Here is a 16680-nt window from a genome sequence, read left to right on the forward strand (position 1 = left end):
GAAGAACAACTCAGTAGCACTTGTGCTAACTAAGTTGAACTTCGCCTTTTGTTATGTCAGCAACTAGCTCTCTAATTTATTTAAATATTTGTATGTAACTACAGCTGGGTAACAATAAAGACGATTATTATTATTATATATGTGGTTCGCCCAAACAGTGTTCACTAATTAATTTTTATTTGCGAAACACTTGGTGATAACGAACATACATTATCAGATATATAAAAAGTTCGTATCGATTCAAGCTTTCAGTATTCAGTATTGTTTGCTAGGTTTTGGTAAAAATATATTCATTCAACTATCCACAATGTATATGAAATTCTCTCTGTTACTGGCTTTACTAGTCGTTTGCGTTAGACAAGGTAATGTAACTTTGAACTAATTTACTTAAGAAAAAGTGCGAAAATTTGAACCAAACTCTTTGATGACATAGACCAAATGGATTACTTGATCAGGACGAATTTTCTCATGTATTAATTTAAAAAAAAAATATTCCCACCTTTGTGGTTTTTACTACAAGCAATTATAGTATCATAAATTCTTTCAGAGACCAGAAGAATTGAAAACTCAGAAATACCCATTGAAAATATAAAAAAATTCTATGAATATAAATCTCAATGTGAAAAAAATACTATAATTACTGCAATCGAAATTATTATTTACATGGCTGCTGAACGTGTACATCCACGAAATTCGATTTTGCTTAACAGTTTAATTTTTCTTTTCTTGGTACTGCAATGGTTATTGGTCATTTTATTTTTTGTTGTTTCAAAGATTTTGTCAAAAGTTAATGATAGTAATAGATTTATCCTCAACAAATAGTTGTCTGATAGACATGATAGAATAGAATAGAATATATTTATTTGACTACATTACAATACATGTTTGTTTATACTATGTTATATTAAGAAAAAAAAATTCACTAGTTCGGACTTCCATTGTCTAATATATAAAATGATTTGAAATCCCTGAAACCACTAAAAAAGAAGAATTAAAAATGAATAGCTGAAAATAACATTTATATCAAGTAAAAATAACCTGAAATGAAATAATAGTGAGATAAAATACAAGTAAAATTAGAACGATTGAACAAAAAACAAAGAAATAAAATAGAAAATGAAAATAAAAAGTTAAGGGATTCCAAGCCAAATTAGTTCACGACGTTTCGATTGTTAGTATCTACAATCGTCTTCGGGTGATGACTGGACTGATTCCTCCGAGAGATGACTATTTGTGGGTCGTTCGAGTGAATTTAAATTGGTTATAGTTTGAAGTTGTCGTAGAACGAACAGAGCACTGCATAGTTTACTTCTCAATTTGGTAATATGAGGTTTCCACGATAGATCACTATCCAGAGTTACTCCTAGTAAATTTATAGTTTGTATGGCATTCATAGACGAAAGATAAAGATACTGTGATTCATCGTTATTAGGTTTGAGTTTTTTAGCTGCAAACCAGTTTTCGGATTTATTATCTATGTCTTCTTGAATTCTCGTCAGATCTGATTTCAGTTTGTCAGAATATATGAAGGTCGTTTCATCTGCAAACGAATAAGTTTTCACCGGAACCATATAGTTACTCAAGTCGTTAGTGTATACTACAAATAATAACGGTCCTAATATTGACCCTTGAGGAACTCCATCTTCATTGTGTTTGAAATCAGATAAGGAATTTCCAATACTTACCGCTTGAAGGCGGTTTTTCAAATGGGATTGTATCAGATTGACTGGTACCCCATAAGAGTATACCAAAGAGTATACCATTTAGTTACTGGAAAACATTTCGGTTGCAGTATACATACTCACGATACTACACAGAAGCGTTTATTCATACGTCATATAAATGTAAAATTTTCCAAAAGCTAGAACATATACACACATGAACACGTAACACGTGTTAAAAATAAGGTGAATTTAAATTTTTCTCAAAAATTATTCATTTATTCATCAATTTCTATTTTGTCTTCTTCAAAGTAGTCCACCTCAGATAAAAATACACTTGTGCCAGCATTTTTTCCAATCCTCGAAGCAGTTTTAATATGCACTTTTTGGTATGTCCTTTAGTTGTCTCAGCGATTCGGTTTTATCTCCCCAATCGTCGCAAAACGCCATCCTTCTATAGATCTCTTAAATCTTGGAAACAGAAAAAAGTCACAGGGGGCCATTTCTGTTGAATACGGTAGCTGAGGCATGATTAGCCTGCCGATTGAACTACGTAGACCTGAAGAAATCAATGACTATTTTTTGAACGTGGCTGGACATTCAATAGTAAATAATAACACTCTTTCATTCTACAATAATAATGAATTGAACGCTTCTATGAACTTTTCCCTCACCGATATATGTGATGATGATATTTTGACTGCTATCAAAGAAATAAAATCTAATGCTCTAGGTATTGACAATATAAATATCAAGATGATTTCTTTAGTGACACCACACTTTATTGATGAAGATAAACATATTTTCAACGAGTCCTTCAGACACGGTATTTTTCCAGATGTTTGAAAGGTTGCTTATATAATTCCAATTCCGAAAAAGGATGTTTTACCACGTTCAGTGACCTACGCCTTATCAGCATTCTGCCCTCATTCTCTAGAATATTCGAGAAAAATGTTTCCCGTCAAATGAGAGCAGTCTTGGTTCCGCAAAAAAGCACGGAACACAGACTGCGCTCTTGAAAGTATCGACGATTTCGCGAGATTCAGAGATCAACGAAAACTCACCATTTTAGTACTGCTTTCGATTTAGTTAATTTCGATTTACTCATCAGTAAGCCCAAGTTCATAGGATTCGATGACATTTCTCTTAAATAGATGACCAGCTATCTCACAGGCCGATCATAGAGGGTTAAATTGGATGATTACTCATGATCCTTGATGTTTTCAGTGTTTATTTTTGATTACCTCACTTTCTTATCACATTGTCAAGTACATCTATATGCAGATGATATACAGCTATATTTGTCTTCTCATAACACCGATACAGAAAGTTGCGTGGCCAATATAAACACAGATTTGCACAAAATATTCCTTTACTCGGAGAATCATGGACTGAAAAATCAATCTGAATAAAACTTTGGCCTTATGCATAGGACCTCATAGACAAATAGTAGAAACTCAGTGTAACTTTAGGCTCACTCTCGATAATGCAGACATTGTCTGGGCGTAACCATAGATAGCTCTTTGTCTTTCCATGAACATGTGACAAACATTTTCAAAGTATCATTCTTCAAACTCAAATCGCTATATAAATTCAAGTATCAGTTATCAGAAGAAATGAAACTCAGATTAGTTAAAACTCCACCATAAAACCATATCGAGTATTGTTGTTCGATGTATTACAATTTTTTGCCGCAATATATCAAGCAGAAGTTACAACGTATACAAAATGCTTGCATGAGTATGCTGTATACCATATGGTGAACATTTCACACCGTTTTTGTTAAAAATGAAGGAGCTGAATGTGAGGTAGAGAGTCCAATATCTGATAAATTTTTTTTTTGTTTAAGTTGATTCAAACTAAATCACCTATATAGTTTATTAAGCAGGCATTATGACATATATATGGTCAAGTTGAGAATTAACTTATCAACATACCTAGGCGCCGCGCTTCCAAATTTCAAGGATGTTTTGCTTATATAGCCCCTTCTTATCTGAATGAAATTTCACCACTTTTAAATCATTATATTCATCAATTTGAGAAAAAAATAAAAAAATCACAGATGCTTACTGCTCAGTGCTAATTTAAAATTCAATGTATGGTAGTGCAATGAAATTGTTAAATTGACCAAAATAATGTTAAGAATATCAAGAGTTATTAACAACTGTATGATCTATTATTTTTTTCACTTCTCTATCATTGTTATGATAGTAAATAAGTATTTTTATAATTATTTTCTTACACTCACTGTATACTTTTTGGGAGGGGTGGAAGATAGCCTTTGGCTAAACCTTTTCCTTTTATGTATAAATACCTATATTGTTTATGCATAATAAACGATATTATTATTATCATTATTTCGGTGTTGTTTTGGCCAAAAAATTACGAACAAGCAATGACGAGTGAGCAGGTGCATTATAGTGATACAGAAGTCTTGAATTGTTTTTCCACCGGATGTTTTCTTCGTATTGTTTCTCGCAAGCGGCGCATAACTTCACGATAATACTCCTTATTGACCGTACGACCATGTGGGAAGGATTCCTGACGCACTACACCACGGTAATCGAAAAAAATAATGAGTAAAACTTTGACATTTGATCGAACTTGGCGTGCATTTTTTTCGAAAAAAACACTTCCACATGTCCACATGAACATTGAATTACATGAAAAAAATTCATTTACATGGAACTCAATCATCCTTAAGGTGTTTCTTCGTCGAAGTTCTGGGATGAAAACACTCGTTCTCCTCTGGTATCTGTAAAGTAGGGAGGGTGAGTGTATAAGCTTACAGCACTTAGGCCACATGTGACCCATTGTACATCCTCCCGAGGAGTTGTCCTCCTAGGTCATCGCCCATCCTGTCCTTTCCAGGAAGGTGAACAGGTCACTAGGAGACATCTCCTTTATATAGGCAGGTGTGGGCCAAGACTCGCCGAACACACACTCTCTTTGGCAACCTTGAGGTGTCTCACAGTGGCCTCCGCAAAGGTTTTGAAGGTGCAGCGATATTACTGTCGTTGCACAGCTTCTTCAACCTTCTTGGGGTTCCCTCCGTGGAGATGCACAAGTGAGGGAGCTTTCCTGCAGGGGCAGCCGGTTCCTTGCCTTTGTTCAAGGCGGAGCTCTTGGTGCCCGCCGCAGGAAATGCCCTTGCTGTTGAAGGTGATCTGCTATGTCCAGCCTCATTCCAAGCGGTAGATTCGGGTGGACATTTCTGTTCATCCCCATCCACCGCCTTACATTAAGTTGAGCACTTCTGTCCAGCCTTGGGATTGGTTTTTGTTTTTGTTGTTCCTGTTTTTGTGTTGTTTCATTCATGTGTGTTCCCACGAGTAGCAAGGGAAGAGTTGGTCACCTCTGGCAGATCCCCGCATTACCAGGCATAGGCTGATTACAATGAGGTTTCACCCAGTTCCCCAAGGGTTCGTTCGTGGGTTACGCCAAGCTACGAACCCCAAGGGGTTCGTAGCTTGGGTAGGCTGGTCCATGGTGGTATGTTTTGAAAAGGCTCTTGGGGGGTTTTAGTTCCCCTCACCTTACTTACTTCTGCCACTGACCAGGAGCCTGGTGACCCCGTCCGTAAGACCACATTGGCTTCCCGGACAGGGCATCCAGTCCCCTGGCCGTTCCCCTATCCGCCACCTGGGGACGCGCCCGATAGGTAGCCTAACCCACACACTTGTTTTTAACGCCTTTTCAGCACCTAAATGATCTCGATGATGAAAACACAAACATTGCTCGCACAACATTGCGACTTTATCACACTGGAAGAGAACAATCTGCTCATGACAGTATGTGAAACATTCTTACCGTTAGTTGATTCAATCCCAGCCAAAGGAACTTTGTATTTATTGAAAGGGGAATACTGAATGAAAAAAGTGATATTCGTGTTATTCAGTGTTCATGTGAAAGTAGTTGTTTCGAAAAGGAGTTCTTCTAGTTTTTATCTGAAACAAACTTCTATGCATGATCTACACATCTTCAATTCTGTCTTCAGAAGTTTACCACATTTTTTTTGTATAAAGATGGAGAACTAGAAACCCAAAAAGCTTTTGTCAATCCTTTTGGAGTATTCAAAAATGTTTTTGCAAAATTAGCAAACAGTGGTAATATGAAGGTACCTGTTTGTAAGTAACAAGGGTATGGAAATTATAATGATCATTTGCGTTTCTTTTTCTCTCAAGAGATTTTCGTATTATTTACCACAGTTTATATAAACCATCATAACTTTGAATATTTAATTGAAATGAACAGTATCATCATTTTCAAGGAAAATTCCGTTGCATCCATTAACAAACCCTAAACATTTTCAAATTTTGGCGAATATATAGGGTGATCGATCATACTTCGCATACACAATACAATCCGGATTTAGAGAACACCACTCGTGAAACTGCCCATCAATTAACAGTTTCAAAATGGAAGAATGAAATCGATAGCGATAAATTTATAGTAGCTGTGTTCCTTGATTTCAAGAGGGCATTTGAAACTATCTATAGGCAAATATTACTTCGTAAACTGAGATATTATGGAATCGATGGAATAGCCTTGAGTTGGTTCAAAAATTATCTCAATGGCAGGTCACAAATAAGTAGAATGGGGAAATGTTTTTCAAATTAAATTTCAAACAATATAGGCGTACCTCAAGTGAGTGTCCTGGGACCACTGCTGTTAATTTACCTGAATGATGTAAATTATACACAACGTTATGATTTTTTGAATTTATTTGCAGATGACATGTTACTTGCACGCTAGGGACATGCCGTTGTAGAAACACTGGAGCGCATGAATCGATTGTTGAAAAAAATTGAAATATATAAACTAAAAATTAATACAAATAAAACCAAATCAATGATAATTAGTAAGAAACATAAACTGAAATCAATTGACTATGAAAAGCTTCAACTCGAAGTGGTGGAAGACAAAATTGAATGGGTGTCAGAATTCAAGTATTTAAGCTTCGTGTTGGATGAATCACTAACACTTAATGCGTACTGTGACTACATATCAAAAACACTATTTTTTTTCTCCAGGATTTCATCGGAAGTTTCCATGTTTTCAAAAATAATAATATACAGAACCATTGTACAGCCCCATTTTGATTATTTTTCCACTCTGCTTTATCTTTTAGATAAAAACAATATACAGAAGTTACAGAAACTGCAAAATCGAGGTTTAAGAATCATCTCAAAATGTAATAGATACACTCCCATTCAATGCGGGCTGAGTGCCCTCAAGTGCTATGATGTGGCAGATAGACTGTGTTACTCAAGTATGATATTTATTTATGAAATAACCAGAAATTTATTACCAAAATATTTTGATTCCTTCATTACATACAGTATTCAAATTCATGACTACAACACAAGTACCCCAATCAATTCCACGTTTCCAGGACAAGAATAAAGCAATTCAGAGGGTTGAATGATTTCAACCAATTACCATGCCAATTACCAATATTCATTCAAGGCTCAGTTAAAATATATATTACATCACGTATCTATGAATTTTCTTTTAATTTTTACACGCTTTATATTAGCTTCAGCTGTATGTATGTTTGTTTGTAACTCTCAAGCTCGGGATCTGTATTGACAGAATTATCGGCATTATTGCTTGATCTATTCGCGGGCAGATGGCGCTGTACGTAACTATCAATTATTGCTAGATCTGTTTGCGGGCAGATGGCGCTGTACGTAACTATCAATTATTGCTTGAGCTATTTGCGGGCAGATGCCGCTATACGTAACCTCCTTGATGGGTTGTTCAAAAGAAAATCAAAATAAAAAACATATTTTAAGAATTATAAGTGTTAGCGAAATTTTGTGCTACAGATGAAATATTTAAATATTTACAACTACCCATGATTTAGTACAGAAAAAAGTTTTGAACGAAACGGAAGATACATTTCAAAATCTAATTTGATTATTTGAAAGCAAACCAGAATATGGATTTCAACAATGAAAACTTTATCGTAAATTGTACACCTAAAAAATTCAATTACTCAAATATTTCAAAAAATCGAAAAATTAGAATTAAGGTGCTTGACATACATATCAAATCAAAAGATTTATTTGAAAAATAAAATTATTCATTAATATTTTGAATGAAACTTCAAATCAAAACATCAAGACTGAATTGTTTTTTGAAATTATTACTGTAATTTTCTCTTTACTTCGAAACAAATTTTACAACTGTCCGCCCTCTGTTGGAGACTTACTGCATCTCAGTATTACTATAGAATTTGAGACCTCAAACTTTATTATGTTGTTTGAGAGGAATTTTACATTCGTGCGCCGTCTGTTGAAGATTTATAATACTAGTGACACCCAAGTCAACTTGACAAGTTTTTATGTCAGTGTTGGTGGTTTGACCAATCAACCGACAACTGCGATAGCAGAAATTTGGGAAGCTAACCTGAAATGCCATCGGAAAACGAATCCACATGTTTCTGAAAATGATATTAGATCGAGAAAGGTTAATGCAGTCAAGCTGCTGGAAAATAATTCCATGAAAATCAAAATATGAATAAATGAGTACTTTCTGATCATTCCCATTTTGATGTCAATTTAAGAGCCACCGGTAGACAGCTGTTTCAGCCTATTGGGCATCGTCAGTACCAGGCAGGCGGTCCTTGATTGAAGACAAAATGAGAAAAACCAAGAAAGTACCTACTTGATAAAAATAGCTGCGTAAAGGCAAGCGAAACATAAGTGGAACCAACTATTGATGTGACACCCAAGTCAACTTGCCAAGTTTTTATGTCAGTGTTGGTGGTTTGACCAATCAACCGACAACTGCGGTAGCTTGGTGACTTGGGTGTCACACCAATAGGTGCTTCCACTTATGTTTCGCTTGCGTTTACGCAGCTATTTTTATCAAGTACTTTTCTGGTTTTTCACATTTTGTCTTCAATCGAGGACCTCCTGCCCGGTACTGACGATGCCCAATAGGCTGAAACAGCTGTCTACCGGTGGCTCTTGAATTGAAATCAATATGGGAATGATCAGAAAGTACTCATCTATTATATGTATCTATATATATATATATATATATATATATATATATATATATATATATATATATTATTTGAACGTACATAATTTATTGTTAGAAGAATTTTCATACTATTTTCCACCTTTTTAGACCTGCACTTATATTAGGATTTCCTATTTTCAAATAAAAAAAATACCATTAGACAGCCAAGAAAACTAGTTGTATACATTTCAATGATACAGATGTTTTTGAAATTTCAGGTTCATCTTTGACATGCCCAACTTGTAGAGGTTCGAATTGTGACCAAGAAGTGGAAGAGATGGAATGTAATCGACATTCTTTACCTTTGCCTGGAGTATACAAAAAGGACAAAATTGCATCAGCTGATAAAGAGTATAGATGTTTGAATTTGAAATATGGACCTGGTTAGTTGAAGATGGTTTGAGTTCAGCAATTGAACTATCATTTGAGTTTGAAAATGAAATTTTACAAATGTTGTTTTTTTTTTCAATTTTCAGAGTGTTTCAAAAGTTTTGTCCGTATTGATATGTGTTTTGTGGATCTATATATCTATAAATATTTATTCTACTGTGTCGTAGCATATATACTGATTGATAGAGTTTTGTACTCTATACATTGTTCAGGCATGTGGCAATGATGGTGTTAATAAGCGTTCGCCGTTGGTTTGCGAAATTTCGTTCTGAAGATTTTAGCCTCGAAGATGAGCTCCGAAGTGGCCGACCTACAATAATCCAGGACGAGGATTTGAGGACTCTGTTAGAGACTGACCCATCACAAACGATGCGTGAGGTGGCGGAAGATCTGTGCGTCAGCTCCCATGCGGTTTTTGATGTATTGGAAAGATCGAACAGCTCGAAAGTATGTGCCCCACTATTTTAAAAATCGACAGTACAGAAACGATCTTTTTTTGGATTGGATCGTTACGTGTGATGAAATGTGGATCCTCTGCAACAGACAGAGATTGGACAACGATGAGCCACCCAGAAAATTCCCAAAGTCAAAAACTCACCAAAAAAGGCCTTGGTTACTGTATGATGGTCAGCGGCTGGTGTGATTCACCTGCAGCCAGGCCATACTATCACAGCAGAGTACAATTGCGAGAAAATCGACAACATGTACCGAAAACATTGTCAGCAGCAGTCAGCACTGCTCAACAGAAGAGGTCCGATCCTGCTCCACGACAGCGTCCGTCTGCACGTTTCACAAATCACCGTCCGAAAATTAATAGAATTGAGCGTCGAAGCTCTGCTTCACCCACCGTGCTTTCCAGACCTTTCGCCAATCGACTACCAACTTTTCAAACACTTTGATAACATTCACATCGGTAGTACAAGTGTAAGGTTAGGTTAGGTTTTGCAAAAGTGCACTGAGTGACATGCCGCTTATTTCGGATGAATTTAATGAGTATTCACTGAGATATTACAGTTCAAGATAGACTCATGAAAACAGACAAAACTTGGAAACAACCTGATAATTATCAAGTACATAATTTATTTCATAATGTATCTAGAACCGAAATGAGCATGTGGGAAACATTCCACGGGCAGGCGATTATTTTTTTGTAGTAGTATATTTAACATCCAAAGGTTTTGACTACCAAAAAATAAAGATTTAAAATCAATTGATGTTTATAGTGACGACAATCTAGGATGAGTACTGAAATTATCTATCAATCAGATTGGATAGAAAAGTTGAAAGTTTGTTTTCTTGTGAGATATCTCTATCAGCTAGTCATCATTATATAATACTCCGTCTGTTGACTATTTCTTGAATTTCTTATCGATCTTTTGAAATATAGGTATATGTCGCCTGGCAGCTACCTCTGAATTGTTAATGTTTTCAAAATATAGTTTTCAACTTGTGATTTCAATTTGCGATTCATGAAAATGAGCCGAATCATCAGGAACCCACCTGATGCCATTATTATAATCATTTTCAAATTGAAAGCTTCATGGAGTGTATCTGTAGTAGTAGAAATTTTTTGGGAGAAGATAGACAATATTTTGGAAATCATTGAAGAACAAGACGTAAGGAAATGGCTGTGGGGTATAGTTTTTGTGACTGACATGTCGTCTACGATTGCGGTAGATATTATCAAAAGGCGACGAGGCCTTGGGTGCATTGCTCTGGTGGTTTTCTGAATAATATAGTGGGAGCTGTGGAAATGTTGGAATACTGCTTCAGTTGCCTCATCGCCCTGTTAATATGTACCGCAGTCGTAGTCGAGATACCAGAAGTTGTGTTTCCTGTAGTCCTTGTTGTTACAGAGACCTGGCGTTTACAGATATTGTAAAATACTCGTTCAGTATATTTTAGTAGGGTAGCAATCATTCTGATGGATCATAAATAACTCCATTAACCTCATAGGTAAAATTCATAACATCGATATGCCAAGTACAAACGATGACATCTTCCATTATGAATACGCCATCTATGAGATCGACAGAAAACTTAATCCATGAATGTCAAAAATGAATCTTCGTTTATCTTTGACAACCGTAATTGCAGTTGTCATCGCCTTTACTGTCAAAGAATTGTTCTTTGAGAACAGTTGGTTGGGTAAGGTTAGGTCCAAAGTGAGTGGGTCACTTTGACTCTTCACCGCAACCCGCAAAGGTTTATTGTGGCTCACACCTATTCACACTTGACCAAGTAAACCCAGCTTTTTAACGAAGCCGATTAGTTTGTATGGTGAGTGGTCCTGGTGAGTGGACCTGATTTGGTCCCCAGCGATGCAGGCACAAAGTATATGCTCTGCTGTTTCATCGTTAATGAGGTAGTTGGATAGTCAAGGTGCAAGATTTCCAACTTAATACCTGCGATAACCTTCCCATATGAGGTTTTTTTGTAGGTCAGCTACACCTGACAATGCCTTAGATTCAATAGTGCAGGGTTTTTTACACCGCTCAAGAATTTGGTGCAAGGCGGTTGTATAAGAGTAGGAGATTTGCTTATAAGGTACCCCGCTCTTGAGGAGACGACTCAGTCGATTCCTGGCTGCACCACCTAACCTTTTTTTTTAGGTTCAGTTATTGGATCAGGAGCTGGGGAGTTGAGATCTCTCATTCCTGAACTAAATTTACAGGGAGGTCAGTTGGAGTCGTAAGCTCGACATCCACCTCCTCTATATATTCAGCGTCAGAAAGAATGTTTAAGTTTACTTTGTCCATGAAAGTCCCACGAGTAGCTAGGGAAAGAAGGTCAATCACGGCAGAGCCCATTACCGTGACAAGGCAAGACGAGAGGGCGCCCGGTATCTCGAAGGTTCCGTAGAGACAGCTGATAGGCTGTGTCATTCATCCTCTCGGCACGGATATACACACCTTAGGATCAAACCATTTTCAGGATGCCATTCGGTTAGGGAATAACAGAACCAGAAGTGATTCTGTTCCGTATCCCCCACATCCCAAGCCAATGAATGCACTCGCCACAAACAGCATGCACAGTGGTTCAGGCAGTGAAAGATGAACAGTTGAGTCTCATCACTTATGATTCCTTGGCGGGATTGAACAGGGCCGCCTGGTGTTGAATCAAGGATGCTCCAATTTTGAGCTCTGGTTTCATTTAATTGCCTCGAATTGAAAGCTGCAGTGCAGGCAGTGTAAGATTGACATTCGCTAATTGCTCTTGTGAAGCATATAGATAGTTGGTGTCTTTGTAAAGAGAGATATCATCGTCTTTACTTTTGCAGTGATTCGTGATTCAGTATAGCATTACTGATGATTTCTTAGCGGGTCTAAACAACGCTGCCTGGATCAAGAATGCTCTGTTTTTGTGCTCTGGTTTCATTAATATACGATTATAGCGATTTCTGAGTGAATAGCATACAGATTCAAAAAGTAATCAATAAGAAAATATTTATTACTTTTCTGTAATGTATCATTGAGCATCAAGCATCAAGCATCATTAAGATCAGAAAAATCGTGAATAATTAACTGCTGGTTCTTCGCTGATGTTTCTAACTTTATCGACTTATCAGGATATCATTATCATTATCAGGATAAAACAAATATCTCATATCTTAGACTGAGAACATTAAAATATGTATATATTACAAACACACATAGTTCAAATAAACGTTTGTGATGGCATACACCATTAATAGAAACGAAACAAGCACTGAAGATATATAGTATGAACTTTTGTAATTAACTTTTATTGAAATATTAAAAAAATCATTTTTCGATAAAGCAAACGCTTTTCACCTTCACTCCATCGGTATTGCTTCTGATATTGACACTTCCAATATATATTATTTTATTTTTGAAATAATCTGAAAGAACATGTTGAACATCTAGGATCTCAGGTTCAAAAAAATGAGTTTTCCTATTATGTTCAACGAGAGCTATGGGATTGGAAACATTATTTTCTTCACTACAGTAACCAACGTTACAAACAAATAAAGGTCAGCTATATAAAGCATTGCTATGTATCGTGGTTAAGAGAAAAGAGAAAAAAAAAGGGAAAGGATTAGAAAAAAAATAATGAAAGTTATCACTTAATATACATCAATGATATATACTAACAGTCTTTAGTCAATAACAACGTCAATCCCCTTTATGTTATGATATCTTATTTTTTGAATATAGTTCAATTTGACCGACGTATTTGTTCAAAATATCTCATGGGTCAAACTGGGTGATATTCAAGATATAAGTATAAGAACATGAATGAGACAGTAAAAAAAATCCAATCGCACACCTTTTGTTGAATACATGGAGAAAATGACCATCACTTCAATTTTTCGAATCCTGAGGTCCTGTTTTGTCAAAGAGACTCGTGATTGATATGTCATAAGTCAGTGTGAATACCAGAGACAATATCCAAGGATGGAGTACCGCCTACTCATACTATATGTTTTGGCAGTTTACTTTGATTATGTCGTTTCAATGCTTGTTTTGTTTCGTTTTCACTAATGTTGTTTGTCATCATGAACTTTTATCTATCTAAACTATGTTTCTTTGTGATTATGTACATATATCATTGTATTAACTTAGAAAAAAACGCGGTTCTCAAACATATTCACACATATCTTTATATTTTGACAAATATACTATACTATTACCGAGAATGAACTCATCCAAGTTAGTCTTTCGAAATATTTATCATTTTTGTGAATTTATTTACTCTTATTTCAGATAATGATGTGACTGAAATGAAGCAATGCGTTGAAGTAGAAGTTGGTGAAGATATATGCAAATATCTCAGTGAGCACCTGAATGTAAAGGAGTGTTCAGCGCCCAGAAATTATTTAATGGGTGGGTTGGCAGGCTCAAATAAAATATCGGGTATAACTGAACCTGATTCATCGGCTACAAATGAAACTACTTCACTGGCTACGACTGAAACTGTTTCATCGACTACAACTAAAACTGATTCATCGACTACAACTGAAACTGATTCATCGACTACAAATGAAACTACTCCATCAGCTACAACTAAAAATGCTTCATCGGCTACAACTAAAAATGCTTCATCGGCTACAACTAAAACTCCATCGTCCACTACCCAGAAACCTAATAGTTCTGGAATTCATACATCATCAGTATTGACATTGATGACGGCAGTACTTGTTTGGATTCATTTATAATTGATATATTAATAATTATGGAATACAACACAGAAGATTTCATTTCTGAATATGTCTTCTAGAATATTTTAGCAACAGTGCATCAGATAAATAGTACCAGATATTGCAGTTTGATTATTGTTTCTTAGGGGAATTGGAATATAAATCACAGAACTGTGCAGGTAACTATCCAAAAGGCCTGGCCCTGATGCCTCAGTTTTAATTGTTTTCGCCAAAATTTCAAAGTTTAATTATTTGCTGTAGCACCTATTTTGTAATAAAAAGTATCTCTGAAATTTCTGTTTCCTTTTCTTGCGATCTCTTCAAATTGAAATGTGCACGCAGAGTCAGAATTGTTCAGTCGAATCAAATCGAATAACTGAATTGAATGTTTCAACTAGAATATATCAGAATTTATGAATAACAATAACCAGTCATAGAGATGTGAAATTCAAGTACGTCAGTGATTTTTCTGAAAATGTCATTATTTATTAAATAAACAACTTTATTACAAGCTTTCTTTGAACTCGCAATGTTTGTATGATGCATGCACGTATGTATGATAGTTCGGTTCAAATCTTGCAACTGAATTTTGAAACAGTCATCATCAACCAATCGAGCTGAAATTTTGCATACACGTTTAGTTTGGATGACAATGCATGGTTAACGTTAGCTGAGTGACATGAATAAATGGATATAAAATGAAAGAATTTGATGGAAAAAATAAGAAAAATAACATTACGTCACTTGAAATCCAATATGATGGAACGCCCAAGATGATAGACAAGTTTTTTTATGGACTCCATAATATTGGTATCAAATTGAAAGGTTTGCTGAAAAAAAAACACAGAAAATGAAAAGAAGCCACTCTAAATTCAATATGGTAGACTACCAAAGATGGTAGACCACGTTTCTTATGCACCGTGTGATATCGATATTGAATGGAAGGGTTTAGGGGAAAAATTTGGAATTGCAAACTGCTATACATATTTTGAAGAGTCATAACTCGGCAAAGGATAGGATTGGTGTTAAAACAAATGTTGTAGGTGTTCAAGAAAGGGAGGGTTAGCATGGGAAAATTGAAAACCGTGAGGACAGAACATAAGCACTCATGAACGCAGTTCTCCAAATGAAACAGTTCTTGAACAGTGAAGTTGAAGGTGTACTGAGTTGAACCTCAAAACAATGAGCAGCCACTGTCTGTCGCGTATTTCTGATATGTACCGCTCTTGGTGAAATCAAATGTGCCACTTCGCATAAAAATAATTATAGAAGATAGACATATCTCTAACCTTTCTTCGATGTTCCAGACTATCAGGGTTGCAAGTGCAAGGTTGCAAGTGCAAGTTCACATCCAATATCTTTCGAAACTGAATATTTGAGCAGAAATTTTGGAATATCATATTACAGAAACATTATTTTCAGAAGCGGACATATATGGTGGAGGATATTTCAGTTTGTTTGATAGATGTCAAGAATTAACAACACCATCCAGTTAGATCCTCTATTACAAAATAGAATGATTTTACAACAAAATGGTGTTCTTTCCCATTGCATAGTATCAGGACGACAGTCTCCCCATGATAACTTTCCGGGTCGATATATTGGAAGGAGAGGTTCTACAGAATGGCCCCTCAGATACCCGATTTGAATCCACTGGACTTCTGTTTTTTTGGTGAATGAAATCAAAAGTCTACGAGATGCATCGAACTACTAAATAGTTCAAGGGGAGACATAACCAGTTAATGTAGGCTATATTCACCTGGTGAATGAATATTCACCTGGTGAATGAACGTCGGTTGATTATTAGTAGTAATGTTGTCTAATCGCTGTTAGTGTTTTTGTGTGAGAATTCTCTTATTTTAATGTTTTATCAGATAACAAAGTATTCCTTGAAACGATCATACTTATCTCATGTAGCATATGAAAGTATCCTGTGCTATATAATACCAGATGGTACTAGTTGCAACTTTATGCCAAAATATTAATTTGGGCAAAGCGAATGGGGCATCCTCTATCCCCCATATTTCAATTGTCATTCTTGTTTGTTTCAGGAGGGTGTTTCAGCACAAAATAAAAACAAGACAGGCAAAATGGACAGATATTGATATAAAACGGTCCATGGCTGCTGCCAATCAGTCTATCACATCGGCAGTAAAAAGATATAATATAAGGTACACAACTTTACAATGTCATATGAAATCTGGATTCTGGATCTGGATTTTTATCAAAGATCAAGAAGATCAGTTATGCAACTACCTGATAGAGTTGGATAGTTTATTCTTCGACTCAACTCGCTCGGATTTTTTACAGCTAGTTTATGCCTTTGCAAAACATAACATAGTCCGCCCACAATGGAAAAGAAGACAAAGATTGGTTTATTGAGTTCAAGCGGAGACATTCTGATATTGTACTAAGGTCACCTGAACCCACTTC

At 35.8% G+C, this 16680-nt stretch overlaps 1 protein-coding gene across 1 annotated transcript; it reads left to right on the forward strand.

Moving 5' to 3' along the window:
• The first annotated feature begins 214 nt into the window (after positions 1–214).
• LOC111517872 (uncharacterized) lies at positions 215–14540 on the forward strand. Its single transcript, XM_074182931.1, has 3 exons — positions 215–362; positions 8915–9079; positions 13814–14540. The coding sequence occupies exons 1-3, from the start codon at positions 308–310 to the stop codon at positions 14263–14265; spliced, it is 672 nt and encodes a 223-aa protein (XP_074039032.1). The 5' UTR covers positions 215–307; the 3' UTR covers positions 14266–14540.
• Positions 14541–16680: the final 2140 nt, after the last annotated feature.

Source organism: Leptinotarsa decemlineata, unplaced genomic scaffold, assembly GCF_025532065.1.
Source record: "Leptinotarsa decemlineata unplaced genomic scaffold, Ldec_3_MD MMD2_tig00026330_RagTag_RagTag, whole genome shotgun sequence".
Lineage (NCBI taxonomy): Eukaryota > Metazoa > Arthropoda > Insecta > Coleoptera > Chrysomelidae > Leptinotarsa > Leptinotarsa decemlineata.